Raw genomic sequence first — 25,891 nt, forward strand, 5'->3', positions numbered from 1 at the left:
AAAAGCTTAGGCATATTTAGACTCTTAAGAAGTAGAAGATTAGTTATAAGAAAAGACTATAGCAAGATCTAAAAGATAGGACTTAAAGTAACAAATCCTAATCTATCTAATTCTAAGATAGTTAAGGAAGCTCTCTCTAGATCTAACTATAAGGAATAAGAGAAAGCTATTATTAAGGAAGCTAAGTTACTTAAGTTTATAGGATGCCTTAAATAAAAACTTATTAGCACCCTCCCTAAGGGGAGAGTCCCTCTTATAGGAAAATAGGTCTTTAAGATTAAGGTACTCCTAGATAGAACTATAGAGAAGTATAAGGCTAGATAGATAGCTAAGGGATTTATATAAAGGAAGGGACTTAACTATATTAATACCTTTGCTCCTACCCTAAGAGCTGTAATAAGGAGAATACTTCTATCCCTCTTAGTTAACTTTAGCTAGAAGAGGAGATAAGTTAATATTAAGACTATATTCCTAAATCTAAACCTAGATAAGCAGATCTTTATTAAGCTACTAGAGGGAGCTTATCTCTTTAAGAAAGATACCTATAAGTATATTATATATATTAAGAAAAGACTATATAAGCTTAAGTAGGCAGCTGCTCTCTAGCACTATAATACTATAGATACTCTTTAAAAGCTTAGTTTAACAAGAACTATTAGCGATACTTGCCTCTTTTAAGGGAAAGGCATCCTTATTCTCCTTTATATAAATAACTTCTAGATCTTTAGATAGTTAGACTATAAGATTAACAAGCTAATTAAGGGATTAGAGCAGAAGTACATAATTAAGGTTATTAATACTAATGTCTTTCTTAGACTTTACCTAAAGGAAGGGAAAGATAGCTCTATATCTGTCTCTTAGGAATACTATTTTAGAGACAAACTTTAAGGATATAGTCTTAGTAATACAAAGAGTATTAAGTACCCCCTTAACACCCTCCTTAAACCCCTCTAAGATAAGGGAACAAAGGAGGACTATAATCTCTTTAATAAGATTATTAGGGAACTGCAACATCTATTAAACTATACTAGACTAGATATTAGTTTTACTATTAACTACTATATAAGGTTCCTTTAGAACCTAGGACCTTTATATATTTAGGCAGCTAAATATATCTAGAGATATGTTGCAGGTATAATTAATAAGTGCCTTATATATAGGAAAACTAAGGAGCAAATTTAGATTAAAGCATTCTTAGACTCTAACTTTGCTAATAATCCTAGTATATCTAGGTCTACCTTAGGAATACTCTTTAAAATTGCAGGAGGCCTAGTTATCTAGAGATCTTAACTATAGAAAGAAGTAGTACTATCTAGTACTAAGGCAAAGTACCTCTCTCTTACTAAGGTAATAAGAGAAATAAATTAGGTAAGGAATCTTGTTAATAAGCTCTAGCCCTTTACCTAGGCTAAAAGCATTTCTACTATCCTTATTAAAGTAGATAATTAATTAGCTATTAGCCTTATAGAAAACTATGCTAACTCTAAAAGATTAAGATATATCTCTTTTAGGAATTATTACTACAAAGAACAATATAATAAGGGGAGTATTAAGGTAGAGTTTATAAGGACAGATATGCAGCTTATAGACTATCTAACAAAACTAAAATCCCTAAATACTATCCTCTAATATATAGATCTATAAATCTAGCAAAAAGATACTTATGTGTCTATATTAGGTAGCTAATATAGATATATAAAAGAGGCTAATACAGGAATTAAACCTATAACTTTCTAATTTGTAGTTAGAAATTATACTACTAGACTAACTAGCCCTTAATAAGAAGAGGGAAATTGCTCTTAAATTTATGCCTTAATACCTACATTCCTACCTAAGAAGGATTCCTTCCCTAGAATTATACTATTTTATTTATTACAAAACTAAAAAGCATAACACTTAGAATACTTATTTTATTCTTATTTATATAAAGGAAAGGAGGCAACTATATATCTTTATAAAAGTATCTAAGAAACTATAAGAAAAATACCTAGCTAAAGGAAAACTTTTCTATAAAAACCTAAAAGCATTAGAGTATATCTTAGAACCTATAGCCTGCCCCCTTAAAACTACTATTAAAAGACTAAGCTAATTCCCCTAAAATCTTAATTTAAAGCCTAGGAGAATATTAGTTTTTATTAGGGAAGAAGGGATTTTAAGGAAAACATATATAGGATACTATACTACTAACTATTATTTTATCTCTGCCTTATTAAAGCTTAATATTTAGCTAAGAGGAGTCTAGTTATAATATAATACAAATCCCTAAGGATTAGGAGTTATTAGACTAGGATAGTTTTCTACTAGGAAGGCCTACTCCCTTAGGTTATACAGCTCCTCTATTACTATATTAATAAGGTCTATAGTAAGGAGATCCTTATTAAGCTTAGCTATAAACCTATTAAAGTAAGCTATAAAAGAGAAGGGACCCTAAGCCCTAATATTTACTTTATTATAGTATCTATTTATCTCTCCTCTAATAAATTAATATATAGTCTAATATGCTATAGAACTATCTTTATAGATCTATAGGAGATCTCTACTACTAATAGCTCTTACTTTATTAATAACTTACTAGAAAGTTTTCCTAAGGATAGAGAAAGCTACTCTTCTTCTAGAAGCTATAGCTAGTAATATAGACTATATTATTAATAGCTATAAGGGATAAATAATAGATTAGCTAATAAATTAGCTAAATAGATAAGAGGTATAGATTATAAAGTAGAGGAATAAAAAAGCTAAAAGAAGATGCTTTTTAATAAGCTAAAGCCGAGTATTAGCTACGTAGTAGGTAAATACCTACTATATTTAGGTAATAGACAGCTCGTAATAATACAGCTGCTAATAGGGGAGTGTTATAGATTATTAGACTAACTATTAGTAAAGTGCACATAACTAGTGCTAAGGCATTCCTACACATAGATAGCTAAAGTAAGAATCTTATACTTAAGATTCTCTCTGCATAACAATATATACCTGCTAATCAGAGGTCTTCTTCTACTTAGCTTAAGTCCAATCACAACACGAGATGGTTCTAGGTGGTTTGCTATCGTAGTCAGACTGGTATCCTTGGCATCGAACGCATTGTCGACGCGAAATAACATGTATGTCGAGCAACATAGTGCCATGGATGAGGTTGCTGACAATTACAGATCTGCTGGCAACAAAAACCGAAAGCTTCACAGCGAAACCGCCAGACCGCTGGGCAAGTGGAGGCAAAGACAATTGATCCTTCAATAGTCCACATGACTTATCGACCCCCGACACGAGTATCAGTAGAGGGTATCTCAAAGCGACTGCACCACTCATTGCGACCTGCTGTAAGTCGAATTCACAGAGTCCTCCAAGCCCTCTTCCGCTTGTCGGCATCATTCCGGAGGCTCGCTCGAAGTCCAAGCCGATACGAGCAGAACAGGACTCATTTCGCTCGTGGGCATGTTTGGATCCACGGATTCATGCCAGGCATCCCCACTCTTCCGATACATATCAACGCACCGTAGCATATCACCTCTTCTCATGGTCACTCATCCGATTTCAGTTTCATGCCTGTCCTTCACTCCCAATGCCACTGCTCAGCTCCGCTCATAGTCTCATCCATCGGGCCAGATGGCGGTCCAGGTCTGTAACCTTGCACATGCTGCTGCTGACTTGGCATAACGCCGTACGATTGCCATTGGTGAGGTTGACCACCGAATCGTGTAAAATCAAAGTTGGTACTGCTGTCATCCAGGTGTGGATTGGGCATGACCTGTGTCGGGAAAGGCGTCCAAAAATTCCCACTCCGCGGGTCCAGCGGAGCACTCGGATCACTGAAAACTGCCGTGGAGGAGGTTTGCGGTGGATATTTGAGATCATGATGTTGCTGCGGATGTTGTGGTAGTTGTTGCTGTGGATGTGAAGATGGGGGAGCGAATGGAGACTCTTTCGTCTGGGAGTTGGAGCTGGCAGCGGATCGCTTCCTCCCTTCGGAGGACTGCTTTCGTGGGATTGAGGCTGCAAAGAATGAAGTCTGAATGGGCGACTTTCGTATTGAGGTCCCGCGGTAGTTGGCCACGGCCGCGGCGCCTTCTGGAAGTGTAATGTTCCATTTGCTTGACAAAGACCGAATGATGTCGATCGCTCGTGCTGCGAAAGGATGGTTGACGGAGAGCGCCTCCAGATCATGAAGGCCCTGCGTCAAATTCGCCGCCGCGGTGTCGGACGGTAGGTTGAGGAGGTGGATCGTGCAGGCAGAGAGGACGAAGCTCGTGACTGGCGAGGTGACACGTCTTAGGCCATACATCGCTCGTAGCGCCCCAAGAATCGCAGAGATTTCGTTCGCGCAAAGTGTGCAGGTGTCCAACGGATATAGATTGGCAGCTCGTAGGTCAAGTTTGATGTATGGTCGGAATAAGCTGGGAAATTGTCAGCATACGATGCCTTCGCTGGCAATCGAGATCATGTGTCGACTCACTGGAGAACGCATGCGTAGTAGTAAATGTGCAGTACAAGAACGTGCGGGAGAGTGGTGTTCTGCAGCCAAAAGACTTCCGGCAAGCTCTGATACCACGACTGGTACTGCGCGTATGCCGCAGCCAGACTCCGGCTGGTAAATTGTTCCCGTGGAGCATAAAACGTATTGACCATATCGCTCGCCAATTGAGACAGCTTGCTCATTTGATCCTTGAACAAGAGCGTGCGAGCTGGTTGCTCGGCGCTACTGTAATTGGAGATATCGTTATCTTCGTATGGCTTCCAAGACTGCGTTTCAGATCGCGCGTTGATGGAGGGAGTGTCGATATCTGCCGCCGATCGAGGAAGCTGTGACACTCTGCCGAGCGAAACTGCACATATGCTGCAAGGTGTCAGATATGCGACGAAGGAGATGGATGTGTCCGGTCGGGACAGAACCAGCACTCGCGAGATCGACACAATAAAGCGGGAAGACTGCATGGCTACTTACGTCTCGAGGTTGAACACGGCCCAGAACGCAATCTTTCGCACTTGTGCGTCGACCGTTCGCATGTTCTCCTTCAACACTGACAGATGGAGACCCATCTCCAACGCCATCCGGACACTTCTCCCGGCATACTGGTAGGCAAGACTATCGCGGCCAGCCGATCCTTCCCGAAGCGACATTATTCCAAGGGCTTGCACTGTGGTTAGGTGAGGTTTATCCGCATTGTTGACAATGCGCTTAGCTTCGGCAAAGTAAATATCTCCAGCAGTTGACGGGTTGTTTGGATCTATCCTTGCCTGCGGTCGATCGGAGTAATGGCATCCAATCGCGAGAATGGCGTATATGAGCGCCGAGCTGCAGAAGTCGGTGCCTCCACGCAGTCGGTCCTTGTTGAACGTTTCCCAGCAAACGAAGCTGTGGAATGGATACAGCCAGCAATAGTAGAGGTTTAGTAGGTGATCCACGAACTCCGGATCCTCCGGCGAGTTAAACCACTCCTGAGACTTGTCCACTGGAGCGGATGTGACGCTCGGTTGAGATGGTGCATAGTACTGCGACTCTCCCGAATGAGTTCGGGATATCGCTGCTCCGAAGGAATCATCGGCGTGTGTAGAGCTAGAAGGCGTGGCGGACCCTTGTACAAAGTCGGCCTCTAACGTCTGCTGTGCAAAATTGTGCGGTAATCGAACCTCGCTGCGCAGTGCGTTGGCAATGGCATCAGGGTCAGTGTCGGCCCTTAGACTCCGGAGCAATGAAAATGCCTCGCCTTCCGGAAGACTCCTTAGGCTCGCGAGAATGACTTCGAGAGAGTCGTTTTGTGCCGTGAGCGACTGGATGTCTCTCTTCAGAGCGCCCTTCCGTCGATGGTCCGAGTCAGCATCGTAGCTGCATTCCGTGCGGTAGACGGCAATGCAGGTCGAGCATGATGGTACGCCGCCATCGCACTACCTCATCGTCAGCACAGTCATCCATAATGCGAGCTTCTCACGACCTACTTTACTCTTCCGCTTTCTGCATGGAATGCAGGCAGAGGACACTACTCTTCTTTTCCCGCCTTTCGAATCGGCAGCATTGTCGTCGTTTCCTGTCGGCTCATCCTTGGGACGAATCGGGCGAGGAGCCATGGGCCACCCGACTTTGCGATCAGTGTCCTGTAATGATCGTGGGCATCAACGTCACAGATAGTGGTAGGACCAATGTTAGGAGTGAGTGGTTAGATCAGATCGCTCAAAGCATGCGCCACATGGACTGAGAGAAGGTAGACGAGGAAAGAGAGTTGACGATAAGAAAGACTCTTGCGAAGGCCTTTACGCACCAGAAAGGCAACGACAGACAGACCGTTCTATGTATCATCGCGCCACGGTCCTCTGCAGACTAGCGACACGTGTGGAGCCAAGACCTGGGACAAGGACTCACGGATCTGCGCTTCCAGGCGTGTCGACTCCCATTGTCCCGTTGCGGCAGAAGAATCGTAGCTAAAAGGTACATTATTAGCTTGGCAGATTTGGGCGAGGTTCTTGGTGGTTCGGGGAGTGGAATGCACCGGAACAGGTGTGAAGGTGTGTCGAAGGTTTGGACCGGTTTTGCTGCTGGACCCTGATAAAGCTTGACTCCGGATCCCACGGCACCGATAGGAACGAGCGAACGCCTCACACACGATTGACAGATCTTGGTTGCGGCGTCGTGGTTCTCGTAGAACTAGACAAGATTAGCCGTTAATACTACCAGGAGAGGCTTTCATTCTTGTTTCCTAGCACAAGCGGCTCGCAATATAGCACAAATACTCCTTAACGTCTTCCTGGTGCGTTGCCCTGTCTCCAGACTTCCCTTGCCCTATATCGACGCCATACGATGACGAAGCATACTCTCCGGAGTTTCCAGTCTAAAGATAACGACTGATCAGCGCCGGGGTTGTGTGCGTGGGAACAAGCATTGTGCTGAAGCCGCCTCGTGGCTCAGCATGGGGTGCATTGGGCAATGGGCATTCCATCTGGTATACTCATGCAAGGCACGGACTGGTCTCGCTACCCCCGCCAATGTTTCCCGCTGACCAGGGCTTGCAATGCCTCTTCCCAGTCGCTGCTGTCGACAAAATTAGAAAGCTTGATCGGACATCGCTCAGCCTGGCTTATACAAGCTACATCAGGAGACACAACCACATTCCAGGATGATACCTTGAACCTGCCTTTCCTGCTAGTGTTTCGCATTGGACATGGGTGCCTCCAAGATCTGTCATACCTTACAAAGGCCAGCTTACCAATACCCACCAGTGTCTGCTCTGCTGTGCGCAGAAGAGAGTGAGCTTGGCGTCGCAATGCTCGTCGAGGGGGGCTTCGGTTTTTGCTCTGCTTGGCACATGCACATACCTACTGCATTCAGAAGAGCAGCCGGGAAAGACGGCTTCTTGGAATGGTGTGCTGCTGTGATTTGTGTTCATCACTTGCTGCAATCTCTCGGACGGAGCAGAGACCGAGAGCGACTCTTCGCCACTTCGTTTTGTGATGTTCACGACTGCACAAGTTATTCCAAACCCCACGTGGCGGCCTTGTCAATCTGTGGGCTGTGGGGGCCTGATCCGGGAAGCACGGCGTTCTTGGCCGTCCAGCACCGCCCTCAAAGGACGACGACGACACACGAGTCTGGCAGTGAGACGACCTCGATCTGATCTATGCTGGCGGTGCTCTCGACGCTTCGCGCCTACTACTTTCCAGGAGATTGTTTGCTCGACCGTGGTGGTGCTCTTCCGGGACGACAGGAGAATGCCGAGCCATGACGTCCAACATGTTGAGAGTCCGTCGGCTCGTCAGCCAAGGTGTGGCGCTTGTGGCTTCGTTTCGCAGCCCTACGGACGATCACTTCGTACTGCCGCACAACCTCAACATCACCTGCACCTCGGCTCGATACGTTCGTGGCATATGCGCCATCGTCAAGCTTTTTCTTCTCGAGACGCCTTTACAACGCCTTTTCAAGCCACGCATATCGAACGTCAGCAAATTGCAGCGGCTTCCAGTTAAAAGTCGCTCTCCTCATGCCTGATGGAGAATGCCGTGGCCAGAAAAGTGACTACCACAAGCGTGGAGGTATCCCGGAAAATCTCTTCCAGAATCTCTGCCCCCTTCCCGGTGCCGAGTCCTAAGACACTGGACCTGGAGATTCCCGGCGCAACTACTTTATCGTGTGTCCAGCGAGGCCTCCACGCGGCTTTCTTCCTAACGGTCAAACGGTGTTGTGGGACTGGCGGTCTCCGCATGTGCTTGGACTGTGCTTGCACAAGGCCTGCACGGTATTAATACATCGAGTCTTCGCTTCGCAGAAGCCTATCGAACGGGACAAGACCAGCTAATGCATAGCCAAGTGCATCGGACATTTTGCTTCGGCCACATGACGATACGCCGGGTGTGCTCACATGCCAAGCAGTGAATGCACAAAGATTTCTTGTCCAGAACAGACTTCCTCCTGGCTGCCTTGGTACCTGAATAGCCCGTCCTTGCAAGCTCGAGAGCAGGATCGTCCGTCTTCGATGAGGTGTGCTAGCGGACAATAGCACTTTTATGACGACCGCTCGACGCAGCGAAAAGTGTCACTTCTGCTCCTCGCCATCAGCATCGCCTACCGCGATACCCTAGACAGAAATGCAGGTCCAAACGAAGTGTCAAGCAAAGGTCATGGCAAGTACCGTCTGTCCGTCTGAAGAATGACGAAGAGCAACCTTATCTGGAGTCGCCGAAGCCACACGGCGCAGACAGACTTCGAGGCGTTCATACCGAGATTGCATCGACGCCATGGTCCCGGCAATCACGGTTGTATGTCTTAAAGTCACGTCGAGCCGAGCATGTCGCAATTCCCGCAATACAAGTCGTGGCTGAAATGCTCCGAAGATTTCGCATGTGATGCCTGCCATGCATGCGGGCAAGACTATCGTGTGATGAGTCTACCTAGCGCAAAGCCACGTGCGAACCGCAATTCTGCCCAAACCATGCAGCGTGAGAGTCACAGTCGGAGTGCGGAAAACAGGTGGCACTTCTCTGTACAATCAGAACGGCTGCTGACTCCACATCCGCTCTTTCGCTAACTGCCATACTACTCCTTCAACTACGTCCGTTCGCCCGGCCGTGCGCTCTTCGATCATCCTCATCCTCATCCTCTGAATCCGCAAGCCCAAACTCGTCGCCGTCGTCGGCACCTCTCTCCTTCCTCCCCGCCGGACTCAAATCGTCCAGCTCCGCCTCGTCGTAAGCTCTCGCTGCCTCGACATCCCTCCTCGCTTTCCGTGCGCTGCCGTTCAATCCCAGTCCATCGCTCATGCTTCTTCCATGTTCATCGAATGGCTCCAAGCCAAGCACGCCCGTGTAACCCTTCCTCTTCCTTCGTTCACGGACGATGACATAACTCCAGCACGCTGCAGCGATTAGCACAATCACCAACGCCACCTCGCCGGAGCGTCGGTACGCCGCCCACGATGCCTGTTGCAGACGGTCGGCCTCTTTCTCTTGAGCAGCGGTGCTGTTCGGGTGTCCTCCGACGCTGACCTCGATGTTCTTCGCGCCATCAATGCGAGAGTCAGTGGGCTTGCCGCCAATGGAAGCAATGTCGACGCCCATGAAACGGTCCAGCATATCTCGAGTGCGACGCGGGTAGTCGAACGGGACCATGTGGCTCGCGTTGTAGAAGCGGAGATACGTGAGGTTGCGTGCGGTCTGATAGCTGCCCGCTGAGTCTCCCTCGAACGTCCATTCTTGCTTTGGAGCAGTCATGCCCGTAGATATCTCCATGCCCACGGCGCCGTTCCATTTGAGATTGTTGATGACATTCTCGGTTCCGATATGATTACAGATCATGTCCTTATCGCCGCTGAAGAGCACGATGCGCATGTGTTCGAGGAGCTCCGGTAGGAGATGAACGCTCGGCTCGGAGTTGCGTGCAGTAAAGGCACGGCCAACTCCGTCATTACATTCTACCCAGCCAGTATTCTTGTCCCGGTCAATGTGAAGCGCACTAAGCACATCGTCACGCCGTAGGTAGGGCTTGACGTATGCCAGGTCCGGAGGCCAATTCATTCCACATGAAGGGAATGAATCGCGCAGGCGCGTATCGTACATGTTGACACAATCACCATCGTGCCGGGTGTTTGCCATGATAGTTTGCATGATCTGTTCGCAGGCATGGATATCGATAAGTTTGTTGTCCTTGTCTTTCTGGAGCTCCGCGAGACATGTCTTTTCCTGCTCGCGGGCGAGTTTGTCAACCTCGTCGCCAGAGCGTATGAGACCGACTTCGTATGCGAATGGGATGTATGAGATGTATTGCTCCGGCCCGGATATCCACCCATTACCAATCATCAGACCAGCGAGGTTCCAGGGACGTGCTGAGTTGGCCTTGTTGCGTTCGACGATCGCCTGAGCGATATTCGGGATCCACTGGCCAGCATACGACTCACCGGCGAGGTATATCTGTATATTCCTGTCAGCCTGGTCCACATGACAAACATGTCCACACTCACATCGTCGTGCTCCATTTCGGGAAAGATCTCAAAGAACCTGGTCAAGAATGTAATCATCTCCTTCTTGACGGCCGGCATCTCATGGACATAAGAATCGGTGTCGATATAGCTGAACCCCGTGCCCACTGGTTGGTCCACATATACAACATTTGCAAACTCGTCCCAGCCGCCGTCTGTAAATCGCAACGTTCCGTTCTCGTTCACTCGATATGGTCCATTCTCCATCAATGCTCCATCCATGCTACTACATCCCGGCCCTCCGTTGAACCATATGACCGTTCGCTGTCGATTCGCAATATGCCGGTTCTTGAACAACCAAAAGAAAAGGTGTCCATGATGTTCCGGCACGACCTCGATGTGGCCCGCGAACATGTCCAATCGTGGTTCCGGGGGTGCGCCAGGTAGGTCGTGTACATAGTAATCGGCGGCGGATTTGGTCGCCGCTGCGTCCGCGAGTGACAGCCATGTCGTAGTGAAAAGGCTGAAGACTGTGAGAAGAGATGGCCATGCTCGTCGCCGTCTCGAGGACGGTGGGTAGAAGCGAGCCATGGTGTTACGTGGCTCCTATGCGGAGAATGTCATGACCAGGCAACTCGAGATCGCCGACCGCCGTATATATGCTTGTCGATAGTCGTAGATGCAGTTGGTACGGCGCTGATGGTGATGGGCCGAATTCGAGGAGATTGCTACGTGGATCGAAAGGAGGAATAGGAGTTTGAAGATGTGCTGGGCTGATGTTCCAGGGCAGGTTCCGGAAGCCTGAGCTGGGCTGATATCCTTGGATTCAGGGTCTGGAAGCAGTCGAGGTTGAAGCAATGCGACCAGCTTCGTTCTTCTATGACAGATTGCTATTTCAATTCGAGACGGCCTACCTTATGTCGCGATAAGATTGAGATCCGTGAAAAGTGTCTATTGTCCATCGTTAACGGCATTGGTTGCGATGACATTTCACGTGACTTCGTGAGGATCTCATGGTCGCTGAGTCAGCATACAGATCGCGCCGTCGCGTCATCTCGCTCACCAGCTCGACTTCGACCAAACACAAGACTGTTGCCTCACACAACACGCACATTCACCATCATGCTCACCGAGCGGTAGCATTCGCCCAACATGCCAGCGTACGGATCTACCATCTGCTACTCCACGACTCATTACTGACATCACCTCCAGACCTGGCGATCAATACCGCGACACTCCGGCCTCGGTGAATCCCTTCAACGACGCGAAACCGAGCATCTCAAAGTACACCGCGCAGGAAATTGCCACGCTTCAGAGCAGGCTAGAGAAGCAGCTGGGACCGGAGTACATATCGACACGACCAGGAGCAGGAGGTGGAAAGGTCCATTATCTCGCGGCGGAGAAGGTCATCAATCTTGCGAACGAGGTATTCGGCTTCAATGGTTGGAGCTCCTCCATCCAGAACGTTCAAATCGACTTCGTAGACGAGAACCCTAGCACACAGCGGATCAACCTCGGACTCTCGACCATCGTCCGGGTGACATTACGAGATGGAGCATTTCACGAGGATATCGGATATGGACATTGCGAGAATGTAAAGGGCAAGGCGGCGGCTTTCGAGAAGGCGAAGAAAGAGGCAGCAACAGATGCAATGAAGCGAGCGCTGCGAAACTTTGGAAACGTTTTGGGCAACTGCCTATACGACAAGGACTACCTATCACGCATCACAAAGGTCAAAGTGCAGCCCTCAAAGTGGGATGCTGGCGACCTACACAGGCACCGCGACTTTGCACCGATCAAGAAAGAGATGGCGACCGATGAGCCGATACCACAGAACAAAACTTCCGCCGTGCAGCGAAACGCAAGCGTGCAATCGAACAATTCCGTTGGGTCGTTCGGCTCTGGCGAGTTTGAGGACGATTTTGGAGGTAACTTCTTCGATGATACAGATTTTAGCCATCCTGATGAGGTCCGTTTAGACGACACGACCGTTGCCGAAGGTGGACAGGATGAAGGCGCACAAAACCATCAACGGCAGGGCATGGCTAGGACACACTCCATGCCGCAGATGAGACCAGTCAACATTCAGGCTCCAACACCGATGCAAGGCATGCAGGCGCCGCAGCGACCACAGGCCGTTCCACGTCCTCCAACGAATGCCGCGCAGGGTGCGCCGCCATCGAGGATGGGGCCTCCGCAGACTCCAGGCGCTCAGCAACGACATAACCAGCAACATCAGCAGCAGACAAATCGTCCGCCTCAGCAGAGCCACGATGCACCGCGATCAAATCCGTCCTCTGGTGGGACCACTTCGGGCTCACCAAACAAGAAAGCACCACAACGAGCGACGCATGGTCCGAATGGACAGGCGGCGCCCGCACGACCGATTGCGACAGAAGACAATGCGATGCCACCCCAACCACCTCCTGGAGCTCCCGTCGGATTCGTGACTGGAAGAAGAGCAGATGTGTTCAATCAGCCAACGGAAGCTCGACCTCTAGACGCCAGTCTTGCCTTCAATCCTCACGCGGAAAGTCCATCTATCCGGCGAACGCAAGGCGTCAACCCTGGAAAGTCTGCTCCTATTTCTCGTGATTTGCTCAGTGCGGCGAAAGGTGCTCAATCACCAGCCATGTCTGCAAATCAACAGCCTAGCGCGCCCGGCGGCTTCTCCAACGCTTCAGGGAATGGCTTCAATGGCGCTCCCCGGCCCACCAATTCCAACTTTGTCAACCCTGCGGCCGACATGAACCGCAAGATCGGCATGCCGAATAGTGGTCCAGGTGGCTTTCCTTCAAACAACCGAGGAGCATATAAGCCACATGCAGGAGCAAAGCGGTCTGTCATGGCGGATGTGACAAACACATATCAACCGCAGACGGATGGCGCAAGTGACGCCAAGAAGCCCCGAGTTGAGGCTGGTGCGGGTGAAGTTGCTCAAGCACATGACAACAGTGTTGCAACGGGATGAGATGCATGGTACTTCAGCGGGTATGACGACTTCACGAGAGGCGGCGTTTAAAGAATACCTTACCTTAGATGGCGTTTGTTCGGTTTCATTAGCGCAATTTGGCATGCATTCCTTCTGAGGAATGTGCGACGGTATTGTTTACGACGATCTCTTCGCGCTGTCTTTCTCATGCATTTCACTTCACATTAACACGGCACGTCCGCAGTATCGAATTGGCGCGTGCATTATTGTGCATCTAGCGCTTTTCTAGCATCCGCTCTCCAAGGTGCACCCTCAACGGCGACATTGTCAACCTTTCCGAGCACAGCTTTTTCGGCCTCCAGGTCACAGGTCCCCACTTAGCAATCGAAGATTCCAAGACGATCGAAAGATGGAACGAAAACCGCGCTCCTCCTCGAGACCGAGGAAACAGAGTCTGCCGGCGGACCAGATCCCAGCAGACGGTGTTCCAGCAGTCGTGGTCGCCGTGCCCGCCCTGCCGATTATGGATATCGACAGTCCACTTTCCTACGAGATCATCAACCACTGGGAATATCGCGCTCGACGGTTCACTCTCTTCCGCGGCGCGACGAGCATCTTTCTCCTGCTGATATCGCTTCCACAACCTCAGGACGACAACCCTACTGTGCTTCCCTACCTGTTCATCGCCGGTTTCGGTCTCTTGCTCCTGCTGCTGATGGTCTTCTTTTATATGGCGGAGTGGTCAATGGACTCCGGCTCGGGACAAGCACAAAAGAGCTGGTTGGGCATCCTCAGGGACGAGACAAGCCGTCACACTTCCTTCGCATTCGCGATTGGGGCACTGTCCGTCTTCATCCACTGGGCTGTGCCGAAGACGACTGCACACTTGGTGGACTATGTGGATTGCGCCTGCGGCGCAGGGCCGCCACTGGAGTTTTTCAAGGGCATTGTGGACAAGATTGCAGCGTTTGTTCTCTCGCTGGTCGTGATCTGGATCATGTGAGTTCTCTTCGTCCTTGAAGAAACGAATCTTGCAGTTGCTGATAAACCTGCCTAGACCGAAACGAATGGCCCTTCTCCGCAACATCCGTGCGAGAGCCGATCTTCCGTTGTGGTCCGTGGTGGTCTTCTCGATATGGGCCATTGTCTTGTGTGTACTCTGCGTTCTAGCTTTCAAAGGGTTCTGCTTTCAGCTTGCGCAAGGTGGGAGATGCGTAGGAGAAATCGTTCTTAGAACCATCGATTTGGCCAGCAAGGCGGGCGGAAAGAACCTCGGCATGGTGGAAGAACGGTTCAGGACGCCTAGGCTAGCAGGAGGCTTTTAGTAGAAGTGACCCAAATCTTTGGCCATGCCATGTTTTTTGTTTACGATGACATCGTTGGAAAGCTTCCCCACAACATTCATCGAATTGCACTTCACAATCATCGCAATGCACCGCGGAGTCTATTGGGTATCGCAGTACATTGACACGTGCATCTGAAGTACGGCAACACCTCGAAACAGGCTCGTTGATCAACAGTCTCAGCGCTCAGGTCCGCAAGCTGGAAGGAAGACTTCCAGCCTCTCCGAATATGGAACATCAGACACGATTCCCATCTAAACCAGGACCAAGTCCATTAGCATCCGGTCAATCACTCGCGCGCAACGCACCAAAATGTCGAGAGATCATCAATCTCTGGGAATGGCGGACTCTGCGACTCAACCTTTTCCGCAGCGTTTTGACGACCTGCTTGCTTATGCTGTCGATCTCAGGCTCAGTACTAGCTGCAGACGCTGCAAGCGAAGACGACCCTTTGCTCAAGCGCTTGTTGCCTTCCGGATACGTTGCAGCTTCTGCCTCCTTGCTTGTGGTCCTGATCGGCGTGTCCTATTCTGGAGAGTGGCTGACCGAGTCGAACCCGGAGCAAGTCCACAACAATTGGTCTGCCACGATCAAAGCCGATGCAATCGGTTACGGCCGCGTAAGCTTAGTAGCTGGCGCTTCCTACATCGCTCATCGGTTCCTCGTGCCACTGTTGAACGCTTGGGTCTTGAACACGACTGGTTGTTCCTGTAGCTCAGGGCCGAGGATGGACCAATTCAAGACGATCGTGAACAGCACGGGAGTGTTCCTGCTGTCCTCTGCTGTGGTTTGGAGCATGTGAGTTGCTCGATTCCTCCTCGCCAAACAACTGAGCAGACTTACTGACAGCGATGGCAGCCCGAACCGTTTGGCTCTTCTGCAACACAGCACCTTCCGCGATACAGCGGCGCTCGTGCTACTGGCAGTTTTCGGATATGTTCTGTGTCTCGCAGGAGTCTATGTAGCCTCACTCAAGGCTAGCGAAGCATTTTGCTATCAGGCAGGCGGGAAGTGCGCTGGAGAGATCGTCCTCAAGGTCGTCGACTTGGCTGGTAAGATCGGTCGACGGGACTTTGGAAAGCTGGATTCGGTAATTGGCTGGTCTATGACGGCTCTCGGTCTGCAGTCGAAGAAGGAGTAGAGGCTGTGGGCTTTGATCGTGCAGCGTTCGCCAGTGCGATCTCACTTCCTGCTTGTCAAGGATCGCTAGGATACCACTTACGATAAATGCATGGCAGTTCCAGGAACCAATCAGTCGTTTTCGTGCGCAGTGTGTGTGGCACAAGGTGCAAGAAGTCTGCAGATGCTTCGACATAGGCTGCGGACATCTTGTGCCAATGATGATCATCGCGAACGAGCTAGAATGACAAGATGATCTTCTCCTCCGGCTCCGTTGGCCTGCCCAAGGTAACATCTGCTCTCCTAGCCTTGAGGTCCATCACGATGTTGAATAGACTCGCCGACTGACTTCTCCCTTCCATCTTTCGACAGATACCCCCCGGAAAGTTCTCCTCATCGCAGAAGATGTCGTAGAGCTTCTCATATGTTGGCTCACCCTCGACCTTCTCCGCCAGCTCCTCGATCCTGCTAGTCCGGAAGGATGAATCTTCCAACCACTTCTTGTCTTCCACGCCATCATGTTGGAGCAGAAAGTGGTTCGCGTGGAACACTTGTCGAGCATCATTCATCTCAAGCTTGGCCACGTCTGTTGAGCTCCATTCGACGCCCACACCGCCATTCTCATCTGCAATCAACATGTGACACGCGGACGAGATCCCAAACTTCTCCAACTTCTCCACCGCGTCGGCTCGACTCGTACTCTCCAACACCATTCGCAGTCCCAAATGACAAGGCAGTCTCGTAGCGTCCATGCCCTTCGCCTTGATAGCATTCAAACAGACTCCAACACCCGCATCATTCAAGCCAATCTTCCCAATCAACCCGGCCTCGGTAATCATCTTGATCCTCGGCTTCCCCGGCTGCTCAATCGACAAAAACACCAGATTCTTCTTCTGCACCTCGTTCCAGTCCCAATTCTGCGCGAGCCACGAGTGCTCGTCCGTCTTCCACGACAGCGCCGTGCATCCATCCGAGAATGCACCAAACGCAATCTCCGTCCGCACGTTGATGGCGATGATGTCTTCGACGCCGAGATCGGTGCCGTCGGCGATGCCGCGCATTTCTTCCATGTAGGCGGGCCACTTTTCGCGGATGACGGGCTCGAATTTCATGGCGAGGGATTGCACTTGGTACCAGTCGAGTTTGGCTTCTTTGAGGAAGAGGTCGGCGTAGAACATGATGCTGCGGGAGATTTGGACACGGGCTTCTTGGCCATGTTGGAGACCGATCTGCGTTGGATTGTTAGCACTTGTGTTTAGGATATGCTGGGTGACTGTTGTTGTGCGTGGTACCTCGTAGGGAGTCCCGCTACACTCTATCCTGAGCATCTTTGGCATCGTGAATGAGTCCGAACGGGCGCCGGAGAGTAGTGTGAGTCGGGATAAGTTCAGCTCAACTACGTCTGTCCAAATTGATCAGGGCAGGTGTTACGAGTCTGGAGTCAGAGCTGCAAGTAGAGTATACACTGGCTGTTGCAGATCGATGCGAATGTTCATGATATGTTGATGTAAAGCGGGCAAGAAGCGGCGAGCCAGAAGTCCTGCTGAAAGCGGGGCAACCGAGGGGCATTTGCGAGAATGTACGGTATATTGGCAGGAGAATGTACGGTATATTGGCAGATGATCCATGGCCACTGATCTCGAAGATCTCGATCATCCTTCACCGCCAGATCTAAGTTCCATCGAACGCCTGCTTGGAAGTCAGGCTCTTCGAATCATGAACAACGGGAAAGAAGCGAGCGCCAGTTGGCGATGGCGGTCAGCGATTACAAGTAACATGTTGATCAGACGTCAGTCTTGAGAATCAACCCAGTCGACGGCGATGATGGTGACTTCTACCTGTTTGCTATTTCTGTTGAAAGGTTAAGCAAGACGTCTTTCCAAGACTCTCTGGAAAAGTACGAGCAAAGAAGAATGGGTCCGTTTGATTCATTCTAACCCTAAGGTCTCTAACCCTAAGAGCACGCATGTGCTTCTCTGAACAACGCACTCTTGAGGCAAGAATACTCACAGATCCACATCCTCCCCTCGATAGTGATCCGCAACGATCCTGTACAAGAAGCTCGGCGCACATCCGCCCAGGTTTGTAACGTAAAGATCGACAAGATCTGCTCCGACATGGTCGAACACAGGATTGACGACATCCACCCCACCCACCAGTCCGCCTTCGTCAAAGCCGACGACTTTGCTCGGATCACCGTACTCCAGAAGCTCATTCGAATCGAACGGGTAGACAGGACTGAGCTTGTAGACTCCGCTGAGCACGACGACAGGCACACGATGCATTTGCGCGGCCTGCGCAATGGCACTCGCACCCGCTGCGGCGATGAGTGAGCCGTTGGCTAAGACCGTATGTGGAGCGAGAATGACTTTGTTAATGCGAGACATCAGTGCAAAGACTGCTGTGTCGGGAATGAGAATGACTTTGATGCCGAGAGAGGTCAAGGGTTTCCAGCGATCCATGGAGTCGTCTTCTGCTGATGCTGTGCTACCGTTGACGATCGTGGCGTGTGTGGACAGATGATCGTTGGGGTAGGCCTCGGCGTGGACGACGGTAAATGAGCGCTTGCGAGCGGCTGCGGCGAGGAACTTTTGCACTGTTTGGGAAGAGGTATGCGTGAGGATGATCTCGTTGGAGTGAATGTGGTCCAACGCAGATTCGGCGATCTGTGTGTCGACGATGTCCAATTCCTCGAGTAGATCCTTGATGCCGTCGATGACCTCCGCCTTGATGTCGATCTTCTCGACTTTAACTTCGGCCTGCTTGTGTGGAATGGGAGAGGCTGTGCCTGATGTGAGAGGAGATCCAGCGTTGGACGAGAAGGCACCAGGTTGCTGGAAGATGCCAAACAATGAGCCTGCGGGTGCTGGCATGGAAGGACGCTGGGTATGACCAAAAGAGCCGTCTATCGATGGAGGGCTCATACTTTTTCGAGGAGGCGTTCCCTGTGGCAGCGGAGTGAATCCAGATGTCTTGGACGAGAGACTGGCTCGTTTGAACGACTCGCCAGTCACCGCGGCTGCGGGCAGACCTTCATCGTGATCCTCGTTCGGATTGTCTTCCGTAATCTCGCGTACGATACCAAGAATGCGGCGCACAATGTTGCCCACTGCCATCTCGCGCGGCTGAGCAGCCGTCAGTCTGCGGCCGACTTGGCGAACGCGCTGGATGAGCGTCTCAGCATCTTTCCACCGCTGTTCGCCGACCACACGGAGGAGCAGCTGAGCGGTTGCAATTGCACATGGTCGAGAGTTCCTGATTTGACGTCGCTTGAGGAGGGAGATGAGCAGTTCGATCGAGGACTCGATATCGCTGGACTTGTGTGATTTGAGGAATGTCGTCAGAGAAGGCGCCTGCGTGGCCACGGAGGACGGCATATTGAAGATGTTTTCGGTATACTAGTGGTATACTGCTGTCTTGAACGAGGCCGTGACTCAGAGATTCTTCTTCTCAAGAGAGGAGAAACGCAGATGACCACGGCTCCCAGAACGGCGGCGGCGTGTCCAGAGAATATACCAAGCTCGCAAATCAGCACCAATTCCAGCAGAGTATAGTCCTCTCAATACGATATGAGTGGATGTGTGTATGCAGTTGTGAAGAAGAACAAGACCAACCCTCTCTCGCTAAGCTTCGTCGAGGTCTCGCATCGGCCCGCTTTCTTTGATGTGACGTCTGCTCGCCGGCACAGCAGCTCGGCTGGTTCCACGCTCGATGGATCAGCTGCTTCGGACAATACAACGTGCCGCTCTTTGTTTCTTCGTTACCGCCCTCATCCTCTCTTTGTCCCCCGAACCTCTTCGCCCGGTATCACACTCTGATCTGGGTCGCAAGACATGCTGCGGCAGCAATGAACAGCTTCAATCTCTTGTCGCGACTCAACACTCCTCCGCCTTCACCACCGCGATCCCGCACTGGTTCCTCGACCCATATTCCAGGCCTCCAATCGTCGGACGTGGACATTGGCTCGATATCTGAAAAGCTGGTCGGCGGGAAAGACGTGCAACATGCTGCAGAGGAGGACGAGCGCAGTCAGCAGGAGTACATCGACGAGAAGACACCGTTGCTCGAGAACGGCACCACGGTGACGGACGAATCGGGATTGTCGAGCAGATACGCGTGGTATTCGCCGAGGAGAATAGCACACGCCGTGTTGTACGGTGTACATCTGATCGTTCACACTGTGACAGCGCCGGGAAGATTTGTAGTGGCCTGCTTCTACGACGAACGCGGTCGCTTCTCTACCATCATGCCGCTGCGCAAGTTCGCCAGCCTGGTCTCGCGGCGCAAAAGGAAACGGCAGATACATACCGCGACGGGAGGAGACTCTTCGTCAGATGATAAGGAGCGAATGACCAAGAAACATCACACTCGGAGATCACCCTCCGTGGACAGCATATCGTCGACAGGCTCCGATCTCGATGACAGTCCAGCCCGACATACTCGATCAAGAACTGCATCACTTTCCCCCGGCCCACCCGGAGAATCAGGCCGCCCACCCCGAAAGAGCATAAGGATCAAGGTCGCCAACGATGAGGCTTTGCGAATGCGAAAGGCGTCCAAAGCTGGCTCTACCAGCCTACCTGGCTCCGGCGACAACGACATAGCTCTTGTCGCCTCCGCGCTGAAATCGCCTTCATCTGTGGGAGCTTCTGCCAAACTCACACGCTACCCACGAGCACCTGCAACTCCACGACCTCTAGTTCCCCGTCGGCAACCCTCATACACCCTCTCGTACTCCTCCGACACGCCCAGAAAGACACTAATCATCGACCTCGACGAAACACTAATCCACTCAATGGCCAAGGGCGGCCGTATGTCCACCGGTCACATGGTCGAAGTGCGTCTCTCCTACCCGACCTCAACATCGGCCAACTCTCCACCTCTCGCATCCGGTGTACCGATCCTCTACTATGTCCACGAACGTCCCGCCTGCCACGAATTCCTCCGCAAAGTCGCCAAATGGTACAATTTGATTGTCTTCACGGCCAGCGTGCAAGAGTATGCTGATCCGGTTATTGACTGGCTGGAGCGGGAGAGGAAGTATTTCTCGGGAAGGTATTATCGACAGCACTGCACATACCGTAATGGAGCGTACATTAAAGATCTGGCCATGGTGGAGCCGGATTTGAGTCGGGTTGCGATTTTGGATAATAGTCCGATGAGTTATATCTTTCACGAGGGTGAGTGGTTGTGTGGAGATGGGAGAATTGGATATGTGGAGCTGATTTGCGATGTTGTAGACAACGCGATCCCCATCGAGGGCTGGATCAGTGACCCGACGGATAACGACCTTCTGCATTTAATACCGTTTCTGGAAGGACTGCAATATGTGACTGACGTGAGGGCATTATTGGCTTTGAGGAGAGGAGAAGCGCAACAAGCGTGAGAATAACGTTTGAGCTGGAACTTGTGTCGCGGAGACGGCCGCATCAAACGACCTTCAGTGACATCTCGAGCTGGACGACACTGCCGGCCGGCTGCATACATCGATCCCATGCGACAAGCAAGAAAGCTCTTACTGAAATGCAATCTTGTCACACGTCCGCAGGACAAAGAGATTTGATAAACCGGCTGCAGCGTCGGCCATCGCTTGCAGGTGCAAACGGCATTGTTGACAATCCCCGGAGTCCTCGTCGCCGTTTGGCGAACTTATCGGAACGTCCAATACGATACGACCTATGTGCTGGGCTCAGACAATGCTCAGCCGACGTGCGAGTGATATGATCAGATCAGCAGTCAAGAGGTGCACAGGCGCGCGAGACTTGATCAACGGACCATGGAATTTGTGCTGCAAATGTGACAGAAGAGGTTTGCAGGAGTAGAAAGGAGAGATTCCACAGGAGTAGTGACAGCAGCGGTACCGCGAGGGTAGCGAGTATTGGATAGATGGAATCGAGTGAAACCGCATAGAAAAGGAGGCGTTGGAAGAAGGAGAACACGATATACATTACGCAGAGCATGTACAAAATATCCAAACACCCGCGATCGGGAAAGGACACAGTCGATTTGAACCTGAGCCATCGCGGGTGAACTGCGTGGAAATCTCGGTGGTGTACTCTGCGGGTTCATGCAATAATATCACGCGGACATGTCTGATCATAACAGATCCAAGATACCCTTGTCCGCATCACTCGCTAACAACTCGTACATACCCTCGGGCATGATCGGTTTCCCGTCCTTGTCGGCGACATACTTGAATGGCATGCTGATGCTCTCGTTGGGAAGCGGTTTGCCGTTCTCGTCGAGGATGTCGACATCGGGACGGTCGACGTATTTGATTTCGCTGAGTTTGACTGTTTGATTTGGTTAGTCCGCGAAGAAGTGAGCTGCATGAGTTGGCTTTGGTAGACATACGGCCTTCTTGAACAACAATCCTTGTCGTTCGAACGGCAGTATCGGTAGTCATCTGTTCTGGACCTAATCTCCGGCCAGGGAATCCAAGTTTACGTAGGTCGCCAGTGCGGTCTCGTGGTGGGTCGTCGCCTTGAGAACATGTCAGAGAAAAACTAATGACCAAACTCATCCTCGAGAATGACAAGACATCCACTCACCCAAAATCCCCCCAAACAAAAACGCATCAAACTTCTCTCCATCCTCCGGGCTGAGATCCTGCTCCGCTTTCGGATCGAGCAAGCAAACTTTTTGTCGATCTTCGGGGGTTGGGTAGAGGGACTCCACGGTTTGCGAGGTTTTGCTGCTGGAAGGGAGGTTGAGTTGCGAGGCGGAGTCGAAAGAGGGAGTGAGGCCGGAGAGGAGGAAGTGAGAGTTGGAGGCGAGGGATTCGGCGGAGATGGTGTTGTATTCGAGGGATTGCCAGTCTTCGAGTTCGGGGTCGAGGTGTTCGACTATGAAGGTGTGTTTTCTTTGGTGCGGGTTGGTCGAAGCCATTTTGTGTCGTCTTTTTTGTGGTTGCTGTTGTTGTTGTATTCGGAGAGAAGTGTGCTCTTCAAGATTTCCTCTTCCACGATCGATGCATGTCGTCGAACTTTTTATGCAAGGTTAAAACATATCCCGGAGAAGCAACAGGGTTTAGCGGGCGGATCATCCGAGAGCCTATATTGATTAAGGATGATTTGAATAGGTGTCGTCTAATTCGCCAATTGCTCGAACTGAGGTGCCGAGGACGGAGACATTCCTTCGGAGCTGCACAAGAAAGCTTTCCTCTGACAACACTCGCTATTCTCTCAAAATGCTTGCTGCGAGGAGAGTGGCAGTGCCGCATGGCCGGTCGTCCCTTCTCTCACTACCCGCTCCTCTCCGCCAACAACTCCAACGAAGCCTCGCAACTGCCGCCGATCAATCCTCCACGCCCGCCGCCAGCGATGTCGCTTCACGCACTCCTCCATACCCAAAACTGCTGAAGCGACTCTCCGCCGTGCGACGAATCCTCCCATCTCGACCCCTGACTCTGTCCGAGAAGATCCTCTTCTCCCACCTCGACAACCCTGAAGAATCTCTCCTGGAAGGCACCAACAATGGCTCCGACATTCGCAGCAATGCGACTCTCAAGCTCAAACCCGATCGGGTCGCCATGCAAGATGCGAGTGCACAGATGGCGTTGCTGCAGTTCATGAGCTGTGGAATGCCTACAACGGCCGTACCTGCTTCGATTCACTGCGACCATATGATTGTTGGTGAGAAGGGAGCTGATCTGGACCTACCGAACAGCATCAAGGGAAACAAGGAGGTCTACGACTTTTTGGAGAGTGCTGGAAAGAGATATGGTATTGAGTTCTGGCCGCCGGGTGCGGGTATCATTCATCAGACTGTTTTGGAGAACTACGCAGCTCCGGGCTTGATGATGCTCGGTACGGACAGCCACACACCGAATGGTGGAGGATTGGGTGCCATTGCCATTGGTGTCGGTGGAGCTGATGCCGTCGATGCACTCGTCGATGCTCCGTGGGAGTTGAAGGCGCCAAAGATTCGAGGAGTACGCTTGGAAGGCCAGCTGAGTGGATGGGCGACGCCAAAGGATGTCATTCTTGCCTTGGCAGGGAAGCTGACAGTGCGAGGTGGAACTGGATATATTACCGAGTATTTTGGACCGGGTGTGGCAACCTTGAGCTGCACAGGCATGGCTACGATCTGCAACATGGGGTATGTCAGACTTCTTTGCTATTGCTCTAGGGGTTGTTTCACTGACACATCAAATCTAGCGCCGAAATTGGAGCCACCACATCGATCTTCCCTTACACATCCTCGTCCCACGGTCCCTACCTGCGGTCGACACACCGAGGCTCCATCGCAGAGCAGGCTGATACCATTGCCTCATCTCCCGGTCCCCACAATCTCCTAGCCGCCGACTCCGATTGCGAATACGACGATGTCGTGACGATCAACCTGTCTGATCTCGAGCCACACATCAATGGCCCATTCACTCCAGATCTCTCAACTCCATTGTCCATGTTCAAGGACACCGTGGAGAAGAATCAATGGCCAAAGACCTTCGGCGCTGGATTGATTGGTAGCTGCACAAACAGTTCATACGCTGACATGACTCGTTGCGAATCCCTGGTACAGCAAGCATCGGCCGCCGGACTCAAGCCAAAGGCTGACTTCTTCATCACTCCCGGCTCGGAACAAATTCGTGCTACCCTTGCTCGTGACGACACTCTGGACACATTCACTGAAGCTGGCGGACTGGTCCTCGCGAATGCTTGCGGGCCTTGTATTGGCCAGTGGAGTCGTACCGACGGCGTGAAGAAGGGCGAGAACAACGCCATCTTCAGCTCCTACAACCGCAACTTCCCTGCTCGCAACGATGGCAACGCCAAGACGATGAACTTCCTCGCCTCTCCTGAACTGGTGACTGCCATGTCCTACGCGGGTCGGACTGACTTCAACCCGATTACCGACTCTCTCACTACTCCTAGCGGTGAAACCTTTAAATTCGACCCACCCACTGGCATCGACCTGCCGTCAGCAGGCTTCGCCAGCGGCAACCCACTCTTCCGACCAACACCTCCTATCCCCAACCCTGAAGTCTCAGTCGCCGTCTCTCCCACGAGCACCCGTCTCGCCCTTCTCGAACCCTTTGAACCATTCCCAGACTCAGACCTTACAGGCCTCAAAGTCCTCGCCAAAGTCAAAGGCCAATGCACAACGGACACCATCTCCGCCGCGGGCCCCTGGCTAAAATACAAAGGCCACCTTCCCAACATCTCCGAAAACACGCTCATCGGCGCCCTCTCCGCCGACACCAACGAAGTCAACTCCGTCCGCGACGTCGACGGCAGCTCCCACACCATCCCCTCTCTCGCCTCCAAATGGAAGTCTCAAGGTCAAAGCTGGCTCGTCGTCGCCGAACACAACTACGGCGAGGGCTCCGCGCGCGAACACGCCGCTCTGCAACCGAGGTATTTGGGGGGTAAGATTATCCTGACGAAATCTTTCGCGAGGATTCATGAGACGAATTTGAAGAAGCAGGGGGTTGTGCCGTTGACGTTTGCGGATGAGAAGGATTATGATTTGTTCGAGGGGTGTGATGAGGTTAGTACGGAGGGGTTGAGGGATGTGTTGGAGGGTGGAGAGGGAGAGGTTGTGTTGGTGTTGAAGAAGAGGAGTGGGGAGACGCATCGGGTAGAGGTTAAGCATACGATGAGCAAGGATCAGAGGGGGTTTATTTTGGCTGGTAGTGCGCTGAATTTGTTGGCGAAGAAGGGGGCGCAGAAGGCGTAGAGTGGTGATGGAAAAAGTGTAAAAGGGCTGAGCTGTGTGTCGATACTTATCGTCGGGTCCGTTTGGAAAAATTAGAGGTAGAGAGCTGTACAGTACACTGCTCACGGAAGGACATTGTGTTTATGCAACAGCACTGGTTTCATGACGTCCTCACCGTTGATGTGCACGCCATGAGAATTGAGAATTTGAGTTGTTCCTCCATACTCGCACGCATCTTCATAGCCAACGCCGACGCGACCTCAACGCCTTGCTACGCCTTTCGCCCACGCCACAATCCCGCTCAATCGCCACGGCCGTAGTCCTGCGTTACACCAACCATAGTCCTGCTCGAATATCCCAACCGTCCCGCGCCCTTTGCTGCCGTATACTCGTCTGTCCCAAAAAAATCACCACACATCAAAAACAAAAAACAAACCTCATCG

The 25,891-nt window shown here is 51.1% G+C and overlaps 8 protein-coding genes across 8 annotated transcripts; 3 read left to right on the forward strand and 5 right to left on the reverse strand.

Moving 5' to 3' along the window:
- Positions 1-3,550: 3,550 nt before the first annotated feature.
- MYCGRDRAFT_96927 (uncharacterized protein) lies at positions 3,551-6,424 on the reverse strand (the record flags this gene model as incomplete). Its single annotated transcript, XM_003848167.1, has 5 exons — positions 3,551-4,391; positions 4,451-4,831; positions 4,940-5,880; positions 5,932-6,087; positions 6,353-6,424. The coding sequence occupies 5 exons, from the start codon at positions 6,422-6,424 to the stop codon at positions 3,551-3,553; spliced, it is 2,391 nt and encodes a 796-aa protein (XP_003848215.1).
- Positions 6,425-9,024: 2,600 nt separating this feature from the next.
- On the reverse strand, positions 9,025-11,084 carry MYCGRDRAFT_77233 (uncharacterized protein; the record flags this gene model as incomplete). Its single annotated transcript, XM_003848166.1, has 2 exons — positions 9,025-10,386; positions 10,437-11,084. 2 exons carry the CDS (start codon positions 10,983-10,985, stop codon positions 9,025-9,027), a joined length of 1,911 nt encoding a protein of 636 aa, XP_003848214.1.
- Positions 11,085-11,535: 451 nt separating this feature from the next.
- Positions 11,536-13,365, forward strand: MYCGRDRAFT_117756 (uncharacterized protein; the record flags this gene model as incomplete). The annotated part of the gene is made up of 2 exons (XM_003847823.1): positions 11,536-11,554; positions 11,607-13,365. The coding sequence occupies 2 exons, from the start codon at positions 11,547-11,549 to the stop codon at positions 13,363-13,365; spliced, it is 1,767 nt and encodes a 588-aa protein (XP_003847871.1).
- A 2,662-nt stretch (positions 13,366-16,027) lies between these two features.
- Positions 16,028-17,255, reverse strand: MYCGRDRAFT_77239 (uncharacterized protein; the record flags this gene model as incomplete). Its single annotated transcript, XM_003848165.1, has 2 exons — positions 16,028-17,017; positions 17,081-17,255. The coding sequence occupies 2 exons, from the start codon at positions 17,123-17,125 to the stop codon at positions 16,028-16,030; spliced, it is 1,035 nt and encodes a 344-aa protein (XP_003848213.1).
- Positions 17,256-17,794: 539 nt separating this feature from the next.
- Positions 17,795-19,195, reverse strand: MYCGRDRAFT_77243 (uncharacterized protein; the record flags this gene model as incomplete). The annotated part of the gene is made up of 1 exon (XM_003848164.1): positions 17,795-19,195. One exon carries the CDS (start codon positions 19,163-19,165, stop codon positions 17,795-17,797), a length of 1,371 nt encoding a protein of 456 aa, XP_003848212.1.
- A 440-nt stretch (positions 19,196-19,635) lies between these two features.
- On the forward strand, positions 19,636-21,174 carry MYCGRDRAFT_50300 (uncharacterized protein; the record flags this gene model as incomplete). The annotated part of the gene is made up of 2 exons (XM_003847824.1): positions 19,636-20,968; positions 21,029-21,174. 2 exons carry the CDS (start codon positions 19,636-19,638, stop codon positions 21,172-21,174), a joined length of 1,479 nt encoding a protein of 492 aa, XP_003847872.1.
- A 710-nt stretch (positions 21,175-21,884) lies between these two features.
- MYCGRDRAFT_50298 (uncharacterized protein) lies at positions 21,885-22,676 on the reverse strand (the record flags this gene model as incomplete). The annotated part of the gene is made up of 3 exons (XM_003848163.1): positions 21,885-22,081; positions 22,143-22,271; positions 22,340-22,676. 3 exons carry the CDS (start codon positions 22,674-22,676, stop codon positions 21,885-21,887), a joined length of 663 nt encoding a protein of 220 aa, XP_003848211.1.
- A 301-nt stretch (positions 22,677-22,977) lies between these two features.
- Positions 22,978-25,469, forward strand: ACO2 (aconitate hydratase; the record flags this gene model as incomplete). Its single annotated transcript, XM_003847825.1, has 3 exons — positions 22,978-23,015; positions 23,067-23,888; positions 23,948-25,469. The coding sequence occupies 3 exons, from the start codon at positions 22,978-22,980 to the stop codon at positions 25,467-25,469; spliced, it is 2,382 nt and encodes a 793-aa protein (XP_003847873.1).
- Between the last annotated feature and the right edge of the window lie 422 nt (positions 25,470-25,891).

The sequence above is a fragment of the Zymoseptoria tritici genome, chromosome 12, assembly GCF_000219625.1.
Source record: "Zymoseptoria tritici IPO323 chromosome 12, whole genome shotgun sequence".
Lineage (NCBI taxonomy): Eukaryota > Fungi > Ascomycota > Dothideomycetes > Mycosphaerellales > Mycosphaerellaceae > Zymoseptoria > Zymoseptoria tritici.